At 45.3% G+C, this 18023-nt stretch overlaps 1 protein-coding gene across 10 annotated transcripts in view; it reads left to right on the forward strand.

Moving 5' to 3' along the window:
• Positions 1 to 17572, forward strand: part of LOC106878557 (lactosylceramide 1,3-N-acetyl-beta-D-glucosaminyltransferase B) — a 39138-nt gene extending 21566 nt beyond the window's left edge. For 4 of the 10 annotated variants that reach the window (XM_089341065.1, XM_089341074.1, XM_089341070.1 and 1 more), the window contains one exon: positions 231 to 1276. In XM_089341065.1, coding sequence (XP_089197191.1) covers positions 231 to 1138 — 908 coding nt within the window. In that variant the 3' untranslated portion in view covers positions 1139 to 1276. Of the gene's footprint in view, positions 1 to 230; positions 1277 to 1639; positions 1846 to 16233 lie in introns of those variants that run through there. The other 6 variants (XM_089341071.1, XM_089341064.1, XM_089341069.1 and 3 more) reach the window with 3 other exon arrangements.
• The last annotated feature ends 451 nt before the right edge of the window (positions 17573 to 18023 follow it).

Consider the following 18023-nt stretch of genomic DNA (forward strand, 5'->3'; position numbering starts at 1 on the left):
TTTCCAGCAGGCTCAATGAAAATGTTGAATATGTAAAGCATTCTTCATTGGCTTACGTGTCCTTTCCGTTTTTCTAAAACGTTCGCTTTTGGTATGAAGGAGATTTGACTATTATTTCTAGTGGATCGAATAACTACACACACAGCTGTATTTGCTTTTATATATTGTTGTTTCGTTCTTTGTTAAATTTTAAATTTAATACCCTAATTATTATTATCTTTCTATTTCAGATCTTGTAAATATGCGAGTACATAAAAAAGCTATCTTAATTTTCTTTCTGATGGCATTCTTTGGGTTTATAATCTATAAGATGTCACACTCTTTCAATCCGACAAACCCACATCAATACAAACGTATGTGGGGAGAGGATGAAAGACTGAACATCGTATTTTTATTTGCTGTTAAATCCTATCCAGAAAATTATGAATTGCGGAAAGCCATACGAGAAACATGGGGCACGTATATAAACCCTAGCTCAAAGAGTAAGATATTATTTTACATGGGACAATCTTCACGCCCTGAAGTTAACATCAAAGTTGCTGAAGAGTCCAACCGATTCGAAGATATTTTCCAGGGACAATTTATCGACTCTTTTGAACGTCAGAGCCTGTGTACTTTAACTGCTTTTAAGTATATCCTAATAACATATGCTCAAATTAGATTCTTATTTAAGGTTGACGATTCAACATTCATTAACATCCCACACCTCATACGTGTTCTGAAAAGCAATGAGTATTTACTACATAACTTTATTATGGGCCGAGTCATGAACTATACACAGCCTCAGCGAAACAAGAAGTCACCGTGGTACGTTTCAAGGAACGTATATGCATTGGATTTCTACCCAAATTACGCACAGGGATTCGCTTATCTATTTAGTGGGAACCTAATACAGCATTTCGTTCAAGCATCATTCAAAGTTCCTCTCCTTAAGATTGAGGACATTTTTGTAACTGGAATTTTAGCTCAGAATCTCAATGTGAATTACATACACAGCACGAAGTTTGGTATACCAGAGGATAGTTGTGAAAACAGCCACTACATAGCTATACCATACTTGTACACAGTCGAGGATATGAAACGAGCTTACATGTCCGTCGAAGCCCCAAATGAAAGGTGCGCTGAAATCAAAAGATGAAAAAAATCAACATTTAAAATGTCGCGTTTTATCTGTCTATATCTATGTTTCGATATCTCGATTGATTTGAGAAGAAATAGGAAATAATTCGCGAAAACTGCGTCATGGGAGATTACTTCTTACATCATATTTATAATGGTCAGTTGAAGTTACGTCCCTTTATACATATCCAGCCATAACTCTCATCTCTCAGCTTCTCTCTCTCTCTCTTTCTTTCTTTCATTCTCTCATCATTACTCTTTGCCGATGCAAATCGTTGCTGTTTTTTTATTGGTCTACCACTTCACGTCTTACAGAAATCAATATTTCAAAATTCCAGATCTTTTGTGAGGAACAAAATAATAAACATTTCCCCCCCCCCCACAGTTCATGTGCATAAGGTCGTTTACTTCATCAACAAACTGGTTCAGTTGAAATGATTGCCACCTTTCTATCTTTTAGTTGTTTTAGTTACGCATAAGCTACACGAAGCAATTACCGACAGCATCACCATAGCAACATGCTGGCAAACACTGTGCTTTAGGGTGCGAGCTAGCAAAACTGTTAGCGCGTCGAACAAAAACCTAAGCGGCAATTTTCTACGGTTGTTTACCTTCCGAGTTCAAATGCCAACTAGAACTTTATTGCTAGGGCTAACAAAGACATGGGATAGGACAGCAAATGCGAGCTTTGTGTCACGGAAAACGTAAATATCATCAAATCAAAAGGTAATATTTGAAACATTAGGGACGAACCATTTTCTCTCTGCATGCGTAAGAAACATTTTACTCTATGAAATTTCAGAGGACCTCCCTACTTTGCCACCCTTCCAACCTGGATAGGTTTTCTTCTCTAAACACAAAAATTAACTTATATGCATCACATGAACTTCATGCACAATCTACACCAGGGCTTTTCAAACTTTTTGACTTGCGGACCCCTTTATATTTCAGGCTTTACCTTAGGGACCTCCTTATAAACGCTTATGAAATTTATACATAAATATTTGCTTAAAATATCATATATTTTTACATTTATTTATTTAACAGTATTTAACAAATAGGTTTATTGTCAATTAAAAGATTTCCATTAAAAAACATATATAAAATCAAATTGCCCGTAAAAAGTATTTGCTGTCCACGGGCCCCCTGTCTTGACCTTGCGGACCCCCTGTGGTCCGCGGACCACAGTTTGAAAACCCCTGATCCACACATGCCCCTCATGCCGAGCCCCACCACCCCATGAGCATCACATAATATGCAGGACATTACACGATACACGATATACACAAACTTGTCTTTCAACAACTGCATAATTTTTAGTTCTCATAAACCAAACTCGAAATTTGTGTTTAAAAAAAAGCATGTCTAAGATAACGAAATTTGTGTTTAAAAAAAGCATGTCTAAGATAACGAAATTTGTGTTAAAAAAAAAGCATGTCTAAGATAACGAAATTTGTGTTTAAAAAAAGCATGTCTAAGATAACGAAATTTGTGTTAAAAAAAAGCATGTCTAAGATAACGAAATTTCACAATCGTGTTTATGCATCCGAATACGACCAAGATATATAATGCAGATATACAGGTACATGTACAGGTGTGTATACGTGCGTATTTTGTATGTATGCGTGTGTGTGTGTGTGTATGTGTGTGTATAAAAACATAGAGAATAAAATGATTGAAATTAATTGATTTTATCAACGACCAGCATATAAAATCCTTTAAGGTAAAATACCTTTATGGAGATATATAACTGTATTGGGTACAATTATACTAAAGGGTACAGCCATGCTACATGGCAGTGAAACATGGGCTGTGACTGCTGAAGACATGCGTAAGCTCGCAAGGAATGAAGCCAGTATGCTCCGCTGGATGTGTAATGTAAATGTGAATACCCGTCAGGGTGTAAGTATCTTGAGAGAAAAGCTGAACATAAGAAGCATCAGTAGTGGTGTGCAAGAGAGACGATTGCGCTGGTATGGACATGTGGTGAGAATGAATGAGGATAGCTGCGTGAAAAATGCCACTCCCTAACAGTTGAGGGAACCCGTGGAAGAGGTAGGCCCAGGAAGACCTGGGCTGAGGTGGTGAGGCAAGACCTTCGAACATTGGGCTTCACCGAGGCGATGACTACTGACCGAGACCTTTGGAAATGTGCTGTGCGTGAGAAGACCCGGCAAGCCAAGTGAGATCGTTGCCAGTGCCCCTGGACTGGCTCTTGTGCGGGTGGCACATAAGATGTACCATCCTGAGCGTGACCGTTGCCAGTACCGCCTGACTGGCCTTGTAGGGTTTTCGAGCGAGATCGTTGCCAGTGCCCCTGGACTGGCTCTTGTGCGGGTGGCACATAAAAGACACCATTTCGAGCGTGGCCGTTTTTGTGCGGGTGACACGTAAAAGCACCCACTACACTCTCTGAGTGGTTGGCGTTAGGAAGGGCATCCAGCTGTAGAAACTCTGCCAAATTAGATTGGAGCCTGGTGTAGCCATCCGGTTGCACCAGTCCTCAGTCAAATCGTCCAACCCATGCTAGCATGGAAAGTGGAAGTTAAACGATGATGATGATGATGATGATATATATATATATATATATATATATAAGTATATGAGAGAGAAAGAGGGTGAGGAAGGCATACAGTCTGCCTTTTACCCTGAGTGAGAGTCCCTTTGTCGCCAGCAGAGGTAAGAGCTCTCTAAACTTGGCCCAGGCTATTCTTATTCTAGCGGTTACACTTTCAGCGCACCCACCCCCACTACTAATTTGGTCACCCAGATAGCGGAAGCTATCAACTACCTCTAGTTTTTCTCCCTGGAATGAGATAGAAGTTGTTTCCTGTTTGTTTACAGTGTTTATTGCACCTGAACATCTGCCACATACAAAAACTAACTTTGTAGTTAATCTGCCTTTGATATTGCTGCACCTCTTATGTGTCCATAGCTTGCACCGGGTACATCTTATAGAGTTACTACCTACTCCTTTACTGCATACTGAGCAGGGCCATCTACCTGAAGGGGTTTGTGTTTTATCTACCTTCCTACTTATTAGGATTTTGGTTTTTGCTAGGTTGACTCTAAGGCCCTTCGATTCTAGTCCTTGCTTCCACACCTTAAACTTCTCCTCTAGTTCTGATAGTGACTGCGCAATTAGTGCAAGGTCATCAGCATAGAGGAGCTCCCAGGGGCAACCTGTCTTGAATTCCTCTGTGATCGCCTGGAGGACTATGATAAATAGGAGGGGGCTGAGGACGGAACCTTGGTGGACCCCTACCTCTACCCGGAATTCATTACTGTACTCATTTCCAACCTTCACCTTACTGACAGCATCTCTGTACATGGCTCGCACAGCTCTCATTAACCATTCTTCTATCCCAAGTTTCCTCATTGACCACCAGATAAGGGATCGGGGGACCCTGTCAAAGGCTTTCTCCATGTCAACGAAGGCCAAGGAGTTGGACAAAATAATGGAAACACCTTGAAATTTCAAACAAATTTATTTTAATATGGGGTAGGACCGCCTTTGGCAGTAATTACAGCTTGAATTTTACAAGGTATGGACTTGTTCAAAGTTTGAATTGTTTCCAAAGGAATTTTTGTCCGTTCTTCAGCTAAAATAGTCTCCCGTTCTTGTAGTGATGATGGTGGAGGATATCGACTCCTTACTTGTTTTTCTAAAATGCACAATAAATGTTCAATAATATTGAGGTCTGGGGACTGTGGTGGCCAGATAAGATGTTCAACTTCACTAGAATGTTCCTCATGCCATTCAGTAGCAACTTTAGCTGTGTGAATTGATGCACTATAATCCTGAAAGATTGCATTTCTCTCCAGAAACAGTTCCGCAACCATAGGATGAATTTGATCAGATAAAATGCTTAAATAGTCTTGACTATTAATTTTGCCATGAAGGAAAACCATTGGGCTGGTTATTTCCAAGATACAGACCCCCTCCCCCACCAGATCATCACAGATCGCCCTCCATGTTTAACAGTTGGAAGAAGGCAATCTGGGTCAAATGCTTCTTTTGGCTGTCTCCACATGTATACTCAGCCAGTGGTTGGAAATAAGGTAAAGGATGACTCGTCTGAGAAAATAACATTCTTCCACTGCTCTAGGGACCAATTCTGTAGGTTTTTACTCCACTCTAAATGCTTTGCAGCATTTGTTTTTGAAAGTAGTGGTTTTCTGATTGCAACCCTCCTGTGAAATCTGGCTTTGTGCAACTCCTGGCGAACAGTTTTTGTGGAAACTGGGTTCTCGAGGTAGTCATTAAACTCTGCAGTAATTTTGGGAGCTGTACTTTTGTAATCCTTTCTAGCAATTTGTGTAAGCGTCTGACTGTCCCTATCTGAAAGTTTTGGTTTTCTTCTGGAGTTTTATCTTGACGATGAAGTTTTTCCTTCTTTCTCAAAGGCTGTCATTACTTTCGAGACAGTACTTCTTGATACACCAAACATTTCAGCTGTTTTCGTTACGCTAGCGCCTGCCATACGAGCATCAACAATTTGACCTCTGTGAAAGTCCGATAGATGTGTCATTTTAATGAATTTTAATTACCTTTCTCTGATGATATCTGAAAAGAGACAGCAATTTTAGCAAAACATATTAAGCAACACTAATAATATATCAAAAGATTTAAAAATAAACAAGCTTTTTTGTGAGGGGGGGGGGGAGTTTCAGAAAATTCACACGACCCAACTTTTTTCCCTCGAAAAAGTTTATACAAATACCTTTCAATTGGTATAGATTATGATTATAAAGAAATCTGTGGGGAAAATTTTTTCCAAGGGCGTGGGGAGAAGAGTTTTAGTAAAATGGAGTTTCAGATCAAGAAGACCAAATAAGTTAGAACTACTCTGTCTTGACGGGGATTTTCCCCATTTTTTTTAAACCACTGCCAGTTCGGACCGGTTTTAACCAGTCCGGACCGGTTCTGACCGGTTCGGACCGGTTTTGACCAGTTCGGACCGGTTTTGACCAGTCCGGACCGGTTTTCACCGGTTCGGACCGGTTTTGACCGTACGTCTTCAGGAACTTTCTTGCGTCGGGAACGTTCTTGCAACTTCGGGAAAGTTTTGCGTAATCGGGAACGTTTTTGGGTGTTTTGGACGGTCTTTGCGTCTTCGGACGCAAAAACCGGTCCAAACCGGTCCAAGTCCAAACCGGTCCAAGTCCAAACCGGTCCAAGTCCAAACCGGTCCAAGTCCAAACCGGTCCAAGTCCAAACCGGTCCGAACCGGTAACGTTTTTGCTTATTTGGGAACGTTTTTGCGTCTTCGGGAACGTTCTTGCAACTTCGGTCCAAACCGGTCCGGACTGGTCAAAACCGGTCCGAAGTGGTCAAAACCGGTCCGAACTGGTCCGGTCAAAACCGGTAGGTCCGGGGCCGACCGGTCTTGACCAGTCCGGGGCCGACCGGTCTTGACCAGTCCGGACTGGTCAAGACCGGTCGGTGCGGACTGGTCAAGACCGGTCCGAACTGGTCAAAACCGGTTGGTCCGGACTGGTCAAGACCGGTCGGTGCGGACTGGTCAAGACCGGTCGGCCCCGGACTGGTCAAGACCGGTCGGCCCCGGTTCAAACCGGTCCGAACCGGTTCAAACCGGTCAGAACCGGTACAAACCGGTTTGAACCGGTTCAAACCGGTCCGAACCGGTCCAAACCGGTTCAAACCGGTCCAAATCGGTCCAAACCGGTCAGAACCGGTTCAAACCGGTCCGAACCGGTCAGAACCGGTTCAAACCGGTCCGAACCGGTCAAGACCGGACGGTCAGGACCGGACTGGTCAAGACCGGTCGGGACCGGACTGGTCAAGGCCGGGCGGGTCCGGACTGGTCGGTCGGGTCTTGACCAGTCCGGTCCCGACCGGTCCGGACCGTCCGGTCAGAACCGGTTTAAACTGGTCAGAACCGGTCGGAACCGGTCCAAACCGGTCAGAACCGGTTCAAACCGGTCAGAACCGGTTCAAACCGGTCCGAACCGGTCCAAACCGGTTCAAACCGGTCCGAACCGCTCCAAACCGGTTCAAACCGGTTCAAACCGGTCCAAACCGGTTCAAACCGGTCCGAACCGGTCAGAACCGGTTCAAACCGGTCCGAACTGGTCAAAACCGGTCCGGATAGGTCAAAACCGGTCCGAACTGGTCAGAACCGGTTCAAACCGGTCCGAACCGGTCCAAACCGGTCAGAACCGGTTCAAACCGGTCAGAACCGGTTTAAACTGGTCAGAACCGGTCGGAACCGGTCCAAACCGGTCAGAACCGGTTCAAACCGGTCCGAACCGGTTCAAACCGGTCAGACATGTTCCTCATGCCATTCAGTAGCAACTTTAGCTGTGTGAATTGATGCACTATAATCCTGAAAGATTGCATTTCTCTCCAGAAACAGTTCCGCAACCATAGGATGAATTTGATCAGATAAAATGCTTAAATAGTCTTGACTATTAATTTTGCCATGAAGGAAAACCATTGGGCTGGTTATTTCCAAGATACAGACCCCCTCCCCCACCAGATCATCACAGATCGCCCTCCATGTTTAACAGTTGGAAGAAGGCAATCTGGGTCAAATGCTTCTTTTGGCTGTCTCCACATGTATACTCAGCCAGTGGTTGGAAATAAGGTAAAGGATGACTCGTCTGAGAAAATAACATTCTTCCACTGCTCTAGGGACCAATTCTGTAGGTTTTTACTCCACTCTAAATGCTTTGCAGCATTTGTTTTTGAAAGTAGTGGTTTTCTGATTGCAACCCTCCTGTGAAATCTGGCTTTGTGCAACTCCTGGCGAACAGTTTTTGTGGAAACTGGGTTCTCGAGGTAGTCATTAAACTCTGCAGTAATTTTGGGAGCTGTACTTTTGTAATCCTTTCTAGCAATTTGTGTAAGCGTCTGACTGTCCCTATCTGAAAGTTTTGGTTTTCTTCTGGAGTTTTATCTTGACGATGAAGTTTTTCCTTCTTTCTCAAAGGCTGTCATTACTTTCGAGACAGTACTTCTTGATACACCAAACATTTCAGCTGTTTTCGTTACGCTAGCGCCTGCCATACGAGCATCAACAATTTGACCTCTGTGAAAGTCCGATAGATGTGTCATTTTAATGAATTTTAATTACCTTTCTCTGATGATATCTGAAAAGAGACAGCAATTTTAGCAAAACATATTAAGCAACACTAATAATATATCAAAAGATTTAAAAATAAACAAGCTTTTTTGTGAGGGGGGGGGGAGTTTCAGAAAATTCACACGACCCAACTTTTTTCCCTCGAAAAAGTTTATACAAATACCTTTCAATTGGTATAGATTATGATTATAAAGAAATCTGTGGGGAAAATTTTTTCCAAGGGCGTGGGGAGAAGAGTTTTAGTAAAATGGAGTTTCAGATCAAGAAGACCAAATAAGTTAGAACTACTCTGTCTTGACGGGGATTTTCCCCATTTTTTTTAAACCACTGCCAGTTCGGACCGGTTTTGACCAGTCCGGACCGGTTCTGACCGGTTCGGACCGGTTTTGACCAGTTCGGACCGGTTTTGACCAGTCCGGACCGGTTTTCACCGGTTCGGACCGGTTTTGACCGTACGTCTTCAGGAACTTTCTTGCGTCGGGAACGTTCTTGCAACTTCGGGAAAGTTTTGCGTAATCGGGAACGTTTTTGGGTGTTTTGGACGGTCTTTGCGTCTTCGGACGCAAAAACCGGTCCAAACCGGTCCAAGTCCAAACCGGTCCAAGTCCAAACCGGTCCAAGTCCAAACCGGTCCGAACCGGTAACGTTTTTGCTTATTTGGGAACGTTTTTGCGTCTTCGGGAACGTTCTTGCAACTTCGGTCCAAACCGGTCCGAACCGGTAACGTTTTTGCTTATTTGGGAACGTTTTTGCGTCTTCTGGAACCTTTTCCCGACTTCGGGAACGTTCGTGCGTCTTCAGGAACTTTCTTGCGTCTTCGGGAACGTTCTTGCAACTTCGGGAAAGTTTTGCGTAATCGGGAACGTTTTTGGGTGTTTGGGAAGGTCTTTGCGTCTTCGGACGCAAAACCCGGTCCAAACCGGTCCAAGTCCAAACCGGTCCGAACCGGTCAAAACCGGTCCGGACTGGTCAAAACCGGTCCGAAGTGGTCAAAACCGGTCCGAACTGGTCCGGTCAAAACCGGTAGGTCCGGGGCCGACCGGTCTTGACCAGTCCGGGGCCGACCGGTCTTGACCAGTCCGGACTGGTCAAGACCGGTCGGTGCGGACTGGTCAAGACCGGTCCGAACTGGTCAAAACCGGTTGGTCCGGACTGGTCAAGACCGGTCGGTGCGGACTGGTCAAGACCGGTCGGCCCCGGACTGGTCAAGACCGGTCGGCCCCGGTTCAAACCGGTTCAAACCGGTCAGAACCGGTTCAAACCGGTCAGAACCGGTACAAACCGGTTTGAACCGGTTCAAACCGGTCCGAACCGGTCCAAACCGGTTCAAACCGGTCCAAATCGGTCCAAACCGGTCAGAACCGGTTCAAACCGGTCCGAACCGGTCAGAACCGGTTCAAACCGGTCCGAACCGGTCAAGACCGGACGGTCAGGACCGGACTGGTCGGTCGGGTCTTGACCAGTCCGGTCCCGACCGGTCCGGACCGTCCGGTCAGAACCGGTTTAAACTGGTCAGAACCGGTCGGAACCGGTCCAAACCGGTCAGAACCGGTTCAAACCGGTCCAAACCGGTTCAAACCGGTCCGAACCGCTCCAAACCGGTTCAAACCGGTTCAAACCGGTCCAAACCGGTTCAAACCGGTCCAAACCGGTCAGAACCGGTTCAAACCGGTCCGAACTGGTCAAAACCGGTCCGGATAGGTCAAAACCGGTCCGAACTGGTCAGAACCGGTTCAAACCGGTCCGAACCGGTTCAAACCGGTCAGAACCGGTTCAAACCGGTCAGAACCGGTTTAAACTGGTCAGAACCGGTCGGAACCGGTCCAAACCGGTCAGAACCGGTTCAAACCGGTCCGAACCGGTTCAAACCGGTCAGAACCGGTTCAAACCGGTCAGAACCGGTTCAAACTGGTCAGAACCGGTTCAAACCGGTCAGAACCGGTCCAAACCGGTTCAAACCGGTCCAAACCGGTCAGAACCGGTTCAAACCGGTCCGAACTGGTCAAAACCGGTCCGGATAGGTCAAAACCGGTCCGAACTGGTCAGAACCGGTTCAAACCGGTCCGAACCGGTTCAAACCGGTCAGAACCGGTTCAAACCGGTCAGAACCGGTTTAAACTGGTCAGAACCGGTCGGAACCGGTCCAAACCGGTCAGAACCGGTTCAAACCGGTCCGAACCGGTTCAAACCGGTCAGAACCGGTTCAAACCGGTCAGAACCGGTTCAAACTGGTCAGAAACGGTTCAAACCGGTCAGAACCGGTTCAAACCGGTCCAAACCGGTCAGAACCGGTTCAAACCGGTCCGAACCGGTGAAGACCGGACGGTCAGGACCGGACTGGTCAAGACCGGTCGGTGCGGACTGGTCAAGACCGGTCGGTCGGGACCGGACTGGTCAAGACCGGTCGGTCTTGACCAGTCCGGTTCGAACCGGTTCTGACCGGTTTAAACCGGTTCTGACCGGTTTGGACTGGTTCGGACCGGTTATGACCGGTTTGAACCGGTTCTGACCGGTTTGAACCGGTTTTAAACCGGTTCAAACCGGTTTGGACTGGTTCGGACCGGTTCTGACCGGTTCGGACCGGTGGTTCTGACCGGTTCGGACCGGTTTGAAACGGTTTGAACCGGTTTAAACCGGTTCTGACCGGTTTGGACTGGTTCGGACCGGTTATGACCGGTTTGAACCGGTTCTGACCGGTTTAAACCGATTCTGACCGGTTCAAACCGGTTCTGACCGGTTCTGACCGGTTTGAACCGGTTCTGACCGGTTCTGACCAGTCCGGTCCCGACCGTCCGGTCTTGACCAGTCCGGGGCCGACCGGTCTTGACCAGTCCGCACCGACCGGTCTTGACCAGTCCGGACCGACCGGTTTTGACCAGTTCGGACCCGTCTTGACCAGTCCGCACCGACCGGTCTTGACCAGTCCGGGGCCGACCGGTTTTGACCAGTTCGGACCGGTCTTGACCAGTCCGCACCGGTCTTGACCAGTCCGCACCGACCGGTCTTGACCAGTCCGGACCGACCGGTTTTGACCAGTCCGCACCGGTCTTGACCAGTCCGCACCGACCGGTCTTGACCAGTCCGGTCCCGACCGTCCGGTCTTGACCGGTTCGAACCGGTTCTGACCGGTTCGGACCGGTTTGAACCGGTTTGAACCGGTTCTGACCGGTTTAAACCGGTTCTGACCGGTTTGGACTGGTTCGGACCGGTTATGACCGGTTTGAACCGGTTTGGACCGGTTCGGACCGGTTTGAACCGGTTCAAACCGGTTTGAACCGCTTCTGACCGGTTTGAACCGGTTCTGACCGGTTTGAACCGGTTCTGACCGGTTTGAACCGGTTCGGACCGGTTTGAACCGGTTCTGACCGGTTTGAACCGGTTCTGACCGGTTTGGACCGGTTCCGACCGGTTCTGACCAGTTTAAACCGGTTCTGACCGGTTTGGACCGGTTTGAACCGGTTCTGACCAGTTCGGACCGGTTTTGACCAGTTCGGACCCGACCGGTCTTGACCAGTCCGGGGCCGACCGGTCTTGACCAGTCCGCACCGACCGGTCTTGACCAGTCCGGACCGACCGGTTTTGACCAGTTCGGACCGGTCTTGACCAGTCCGCACCGACCGGTCTTGACCAGTCCGGTCCCGACCGTCCGGTCTTGACCAGTCCGGGGCCGACCGGTCTTGACCAGTCCGGGGCCGACCGGTCTTGACCAGTCCGGGGCCGACCGGTCTTGACCAGTCAGGACCGACCGGTTTTGACCAGTTCGGACCGGTCTTGACCAGTCCGCACCGACCGGTTCGGACCGGTTCGAACCGGTTCTGACCGGTTTGAACCGGTTTGAACCGGTTCTGACCGGTTTGGACCGGTTTGGACCGGTTCTGACCGGTTTGAACCGGTTCGGACCGGTTTGAACCGGTTTGAACCGGTTCGGACCGGTTTGAACCGGTTCTAACCGGTTTGGACCGGTTCGGACCGGTTCTGGTCCGAACCGGTCAAAACCGGTCCGGACTGGTCAGGACCGGTCGGTCCGGACTGGTCAAGACCGGTCGGTCCGGACTGGTCAAGACTGGTCGGTCCGGACTGGTCAAGACCAGTTCGGACCGGTCTTGACCAGTCCGCACCGACCGGTCTTGACCAGTCCGGTCCCGACCGTCCGGTCTTGACCAGTCCGGGGCCGACCGGTCTTGACCAGTCCGGGGCCGACCGGTCTTGACCAGTCCGGACCGACCGGTTTTGACCAGTTCGGACCGGTCTTGACCAGTCCGCACCGACCGGTCTTGACCAGTCCGGTCCCGACCGTCCGGTCTTGACCAGTCCGGGGCCGACCGGTCTTGACCAGTCCGGTTCGGACCGGTTTGAACCGGTTCTGACCGGTCCGAACCGGTCCGGACCGGTTTTCGGACCGGTTTTGACCGGTTCGGACCGGTTCGCACCGGTTCTGACCGGTTCTGACCGGTTCGGACCGGTTCGGACCAGTTCGGACCGGTTCGACCGGTTCTGACCAGTTCGAACCGGTTCTGACCAGTTCGGACCGGTTTTGACCAGTTCGGACCGGTTTTGACCGGTTCTGACCAGTTCGGACCGGTTCTGACCAGTTCGGACCCGACCGGTCTTGACCAGTCCGGACCTGACCGGTCTTGACCGGTCCGGTCTTGACCCGGTCGGTCCAGGACTGGTCAAGGCCGGACCTACCGGTTTTGACCGGACCGGTCGGTCCGGACCGGTCAAGACCGGACGCTCTTCATCTCATTCTGGACCTATTTTGGCCAATTTTTTTTTTTTTGTATTTCAAAACCATGGGAGGAGCCTTTGCGGTAAAAAAAATTTTTGTAATTTTTAATACTATCAGAGGGAAAAGCGAGTGATTTGAGGGAGGTTTGGATGCTATTTCTGGCGCATCCCAAGACAACCCTCCTCATTTTCTAATCACTCTCACATGTATTGATGTTTTACAATATTTTCCTTCCCAAATCATGATATTTTCGCAACCTCAGTCCCTGGCCCCCAATTATTTCTGTTTATAATTTGAAATATTGGAGAGCCTGAATACTCCACAATCGGTCTGTACAGTTATTATTGTAATGCTTATAGCATTCCAAACAGCCATAACAACAATATCACTTCTTAATTATTTTTACAGAAATTATGCCAGATCAGATTAGAGCCTTGTACATCCTCCTGGCTTGCTCGTCTTCAGTCGAACCATGGCAACCCATGCCAGCATGGAAAGCGGATGTTAAATAGCAATGATGATATATAACATCTAACTGTTTAAAGAGGACATCGAAAAGTAACTAGTAGCAAATTCTCTTGAAAATGGATACCATTTGGCATCATGGTGTTATCAAGTCCCTGCAGGAAAAGGGCTTAGTTCTCAAAAGCATTCAATGCTGACATGGTTGCTACATGACACACCATCTTTAACAAGAGTGTGGACAGCTGAATTTAGGAGGGGAAGGTAGAGTCATAAAGATGGACCAAGGTGTGAATGTCCTGCAGCTTCCACCACCGAGGAAAACATTGATCATGTTCACCACATACTAATGATAGATGACAGGTGATTGACCATAAGTCAAATAGCCATTGGTACCAGCATATGCTGTGGGAGCATTGAGAATATTCTGAAGAATGAACTTGCCATGATGAAGGTTTCTGCTCAGTGGTTGCCATGTCTTCTGATCAAAAGTGCACAAGGCTAACCACATCACAAGAAAATCTGACATTTTTTGAGGCAGATTCAGCCTGGTTTCCTTGAAAGTTTCTTTTGCCAGAATGCGTGTTGGCTTCATCACTTTGAGACAGAGACAAAGAGACAATCTCTGCAGTGGAAACACCTTTCTTCATCTGCTCCAAAGATGGCCAAGGTTGTTTCATCTGCAGGGAAGGTGATAGCCTCAGTGTTTTGGGATGCAAAAGGCATTGTGTTTTTTGACTATCTTGAAAAGGGCCACACCATCAGTAGAGAGTTCTGTGCCAACTCGCTGAGGCAGTTACAAAAGGCTTTCAAGACCAAACACCCAGGAAAACTGACAAAAGAGGTCTTGTTTCATGAGGACAATGCACCAGCACACAAGTCCTTAGTTTCGATGGCTGCTGTGCATGACTGTGGCTTTAAACTGGTTGATCAGCCTCCCTATTCTTCTGATTTGGTCTCACAATCTGACCATCATCTGTTCCCCAACATGAAAAGACACTTGGCTGGGAACCAGTATCACAACGGTGATGACATATCTGCTGTCGAGGAGTTTTTTTTAGCAACAGAATGCAAACTTCTTCACCATTGGAAGAAGTGAGAGGACCGCAAGGAATGCAGGGACTATGTTGAAAAATAAACTGCATTTGATTACAATCCACAAGAGCTTATGAACTTTTAGAGCCGGCCCTCATGTGTGTGTGTGTCCTGCATATGATTTTAAACTGCATCTAGTTGTGGGGCTCTGGTACAGGAATCCTAGGGTTTTTGAAGGTGTGTAGAATGACCTCTCAGCTGCTATTTTTACCCAGGTCAACCCAGACCCAGAGTGTGGAACCTGTAATTTCTTTACTCGGCATCAATATTATTCACTTGCAGTAAGAACTAACATTGGCTTAAGGTTAATGGCTAGTTCTATATAAACCTATATGACCCACTTCTATGTAATAAGTGCCACTTTGACCAAATTCCTTCCTTTCCCTTTCTTTCTTCCACCTTGGCTATAGATTTGATTTGGCTTTGAAGAAAGCTTTGGACTCTGAAAGAAGCTTTCACTGAGCTATGAATGCACCCAAACACATATGTGAAACAGGTGTAAGCCTATATTAAATAAATAAATACATATAACCTATTATTTCTGTTTATTTTATGTATCCTCTGTAAAAGCTTAACATCATAACTACACATTGGAATCATGGATTTACAAATTTGACTACTGTGATTTGGATTATCTGGAGTACTAGACTGTTCACAAGATATTTTTGTTAGCCTGGTGTATTTTTATCTGCAGACAGCTTAAGAAATATTTTGCCTGGGTTACTAATTCTACATATATGTGCGAGTGTATGTGCATGTATAAGTATGTATGTATCAATACATATATATATATATATATATATATATATATATATATATATATATATATATATATATATATATATATATACATACATATATGTATATGTATGAATATAAGTAAGGATGTTTGCGTCTCAACCACATGGTTCTAGGTTCAGTTCTAATGTGTGGCACTTTTTGAATAGGGATTTTGTGGTCTATTTGTTTTTCTAGATGTTTTGAATGACATTTTTCATTGTTGAATTTATTAATAGTTGGTTTTTCTCTAAATTATATATATACATATATATATATATATGTATGTATGTATATATATATGTATGTATGTATATATATGTATATATATAATTATATACATATGCTCACACACGTGTGTTTGTATGTATGTATGTGTGCATGTGTGTGATTATGTGTGTTTGTCTCCTTGTCTTGACATCAGATGGTTGTCGGACATAATTGTCCCTGTCATACAAGCAGCGCCGTTTATTTCTAATATTTTGCAAGACCATGTCAGGGCATGGAGAAATATTATCTTAGAAACAGACAATGAAGGGGAAGAGGATAATAATAACGATGTTGTTCTCTCCTGGCATAGAAATTTCTTATTTTGCTCACTTGTCCTTTCTATCATTTTAGACAGTAAAGATTTATTTGAGGAAGATTTTGCTACTCTTTCTAACAGTCAGAATGAACATGTAACACCTCCATTATTTGGAGATTCTGATTATTTCCAACAGGCACAACGAAGATATTGAATATGTAGAGCATCCCTCATTGGCTTATGTGCCCCTTCCCTTTTTCTAAGATGCTTGCTTTTAGTATGAAGGAGATTTGACTATTATTTCTAGTGGGTCAAATCGTCATACAGATAGTCAATTTTGCTTTTCTATCTTGTTGTTTATGTCTTTGTTATATTTTAAATACAATGACCTAATTTTCGTTTTCTTTCTATTTCAGATCTTGTAAATATGAGAATATATAAGAAAGCTACCTTAATTTTCACTCTGTTGGCATTGTGTGGGTTCATAGTCTATAAGATGTCGTACTCCTTTGACCCAACAATCCTGCAGCAATACAAACCAGTGTGGGCAGAGGATGAAAGGCTAAACATCGTATTCTTATTTGCTGTTAAATCCTATCCAGAAAATTATGAAATGAGGAAAGCCATACGAGAAACATGGAGCACATATATAAGCTCTGGCTCAAACAGTAAGATATTATTTTACATGGGACGATCTTCACGCCCTGAAATCAATGCCAAGGTTGCTGAAGAGTTCAACCATTATGAAGATATTTTCCAGGGAGATTTTATAGACTCTTTCGAAAATCAGAGCCTGTGTACTTTAACTGCTTTGAAATATATGTTGAGGGCATATGCTGAAATTAGATTTTTATTTAAAGTTCATGATTCAACATTCGTTAACATTCCACGCCTTATACGTGTTCTGAAAAGCAAGAGAGCATCGCTGCATAACTTTATCATGGGCCGCATCACAAATAATTCCAAACCTGAACGAAACAAGAAGTCACCATGGTACATATCAAAGGACATGTATCCACCAGATTCCTACCCAGTTTACACACAGGGAGATGCTTATTTGTTAAGTGGGAACCTAATACAGCAGTTGGTTAAAGAATCATTCAAAGTCCCTCTCATTTGGATCGAGGACATTTTTGTAACTGGAATTTTAACTAAAAATCTCAATGTGAATTACATACACAGCACGAAGTTTGGTTCACCACAGGATAGTTGTGAAAACGGCGAGTACATAGCCATATCAGGCTTGTATACAGTTGAGGATATGAAACGTGCTTACAAAGCCATTGAAGTCCCAAATGAAAGGTGTGCTTATGGAATAAAACCCAAAAGATGATGACAGAGAAAATTAAAATCAAGAAAAGAAAAAACTTAAACTGTAACGTTTTATCCGTCTGTTTCGATATCTTATTTGATTTGAGAAGAAAACTAATAGGAAATAATTCGAGTAAACTGTTTCATGGGAGATTACTCCTTACCTTGTAAATATGGGCATTTGGAGTTGCGTCCCTTTATAAATATTAAGCCCGATCTTTCATCTCTAAGCTTCTCTCTCTCTGTCATCCTTATTGTTTGTCGACACAGACCATCGCTATTTTTTTTTTTTTTGTCGGATTCTGCTATTTTATATTTTTCGTCTACTACACCACATCTTACTGGAATCAATATAACACGTTTTTTTTCTTTTCTGTTCATGTACATACGGTCGTACTACTTCATCAACAAACCGGTTCAATTAAAATAATTACCACCTTTTTATTTTTTAGTTGTTTTTGTTACTCAGAAGCGACATGAAACGATTGTCAATAGTATCGCCACCCTTTCGGGGTGGATAAAATAGATACCAGGTGAGTACTGGGGTCGATGTAATCGACTTATCCCCTCCCATGACCTTGCTGGCCTTGTGCCAAAATTTGAAATCAGTAAGGCGGCAAACTGGCTGAATTATTAGCACACCGGGCGAAATGCTTAGCGGCATTTCATCAGTCTGCACGTTCTGAGTTCAAATTCCGCCAGGGTCAACTTTGCTTTTAATTCTTTCGGGGTTAATGTAATCAACTAGTCCCCACCCACAAAATTTCAGATTTTACGGCGATGTCAAGGTAAGTGAGCTGAGGATCATGGGTTCAAGTCCTCCTGCGAGTGAAATAACTGTTTACAGGTGCAGACATAGCTGTGAGGTTAAGAAGCTTCTGAATCACATGCCTAC

This window comes from Octopus bimaculoides, chromosome 24 (genome assembly GCF_046866305.1).
Source record: "Octopus bimaculoides isolate indiv1 chromosome 24, ASM4686630v1, whole genome shotgun sequence".
In the NCBI taxonomy this organism is placed as follows: domain Eukaryota; kingdom Metazoa; phylum Mollusca; class Cephalopoda; order Octopoda; family Octopodidae; genus Octopus; species Octopus bimaculoides.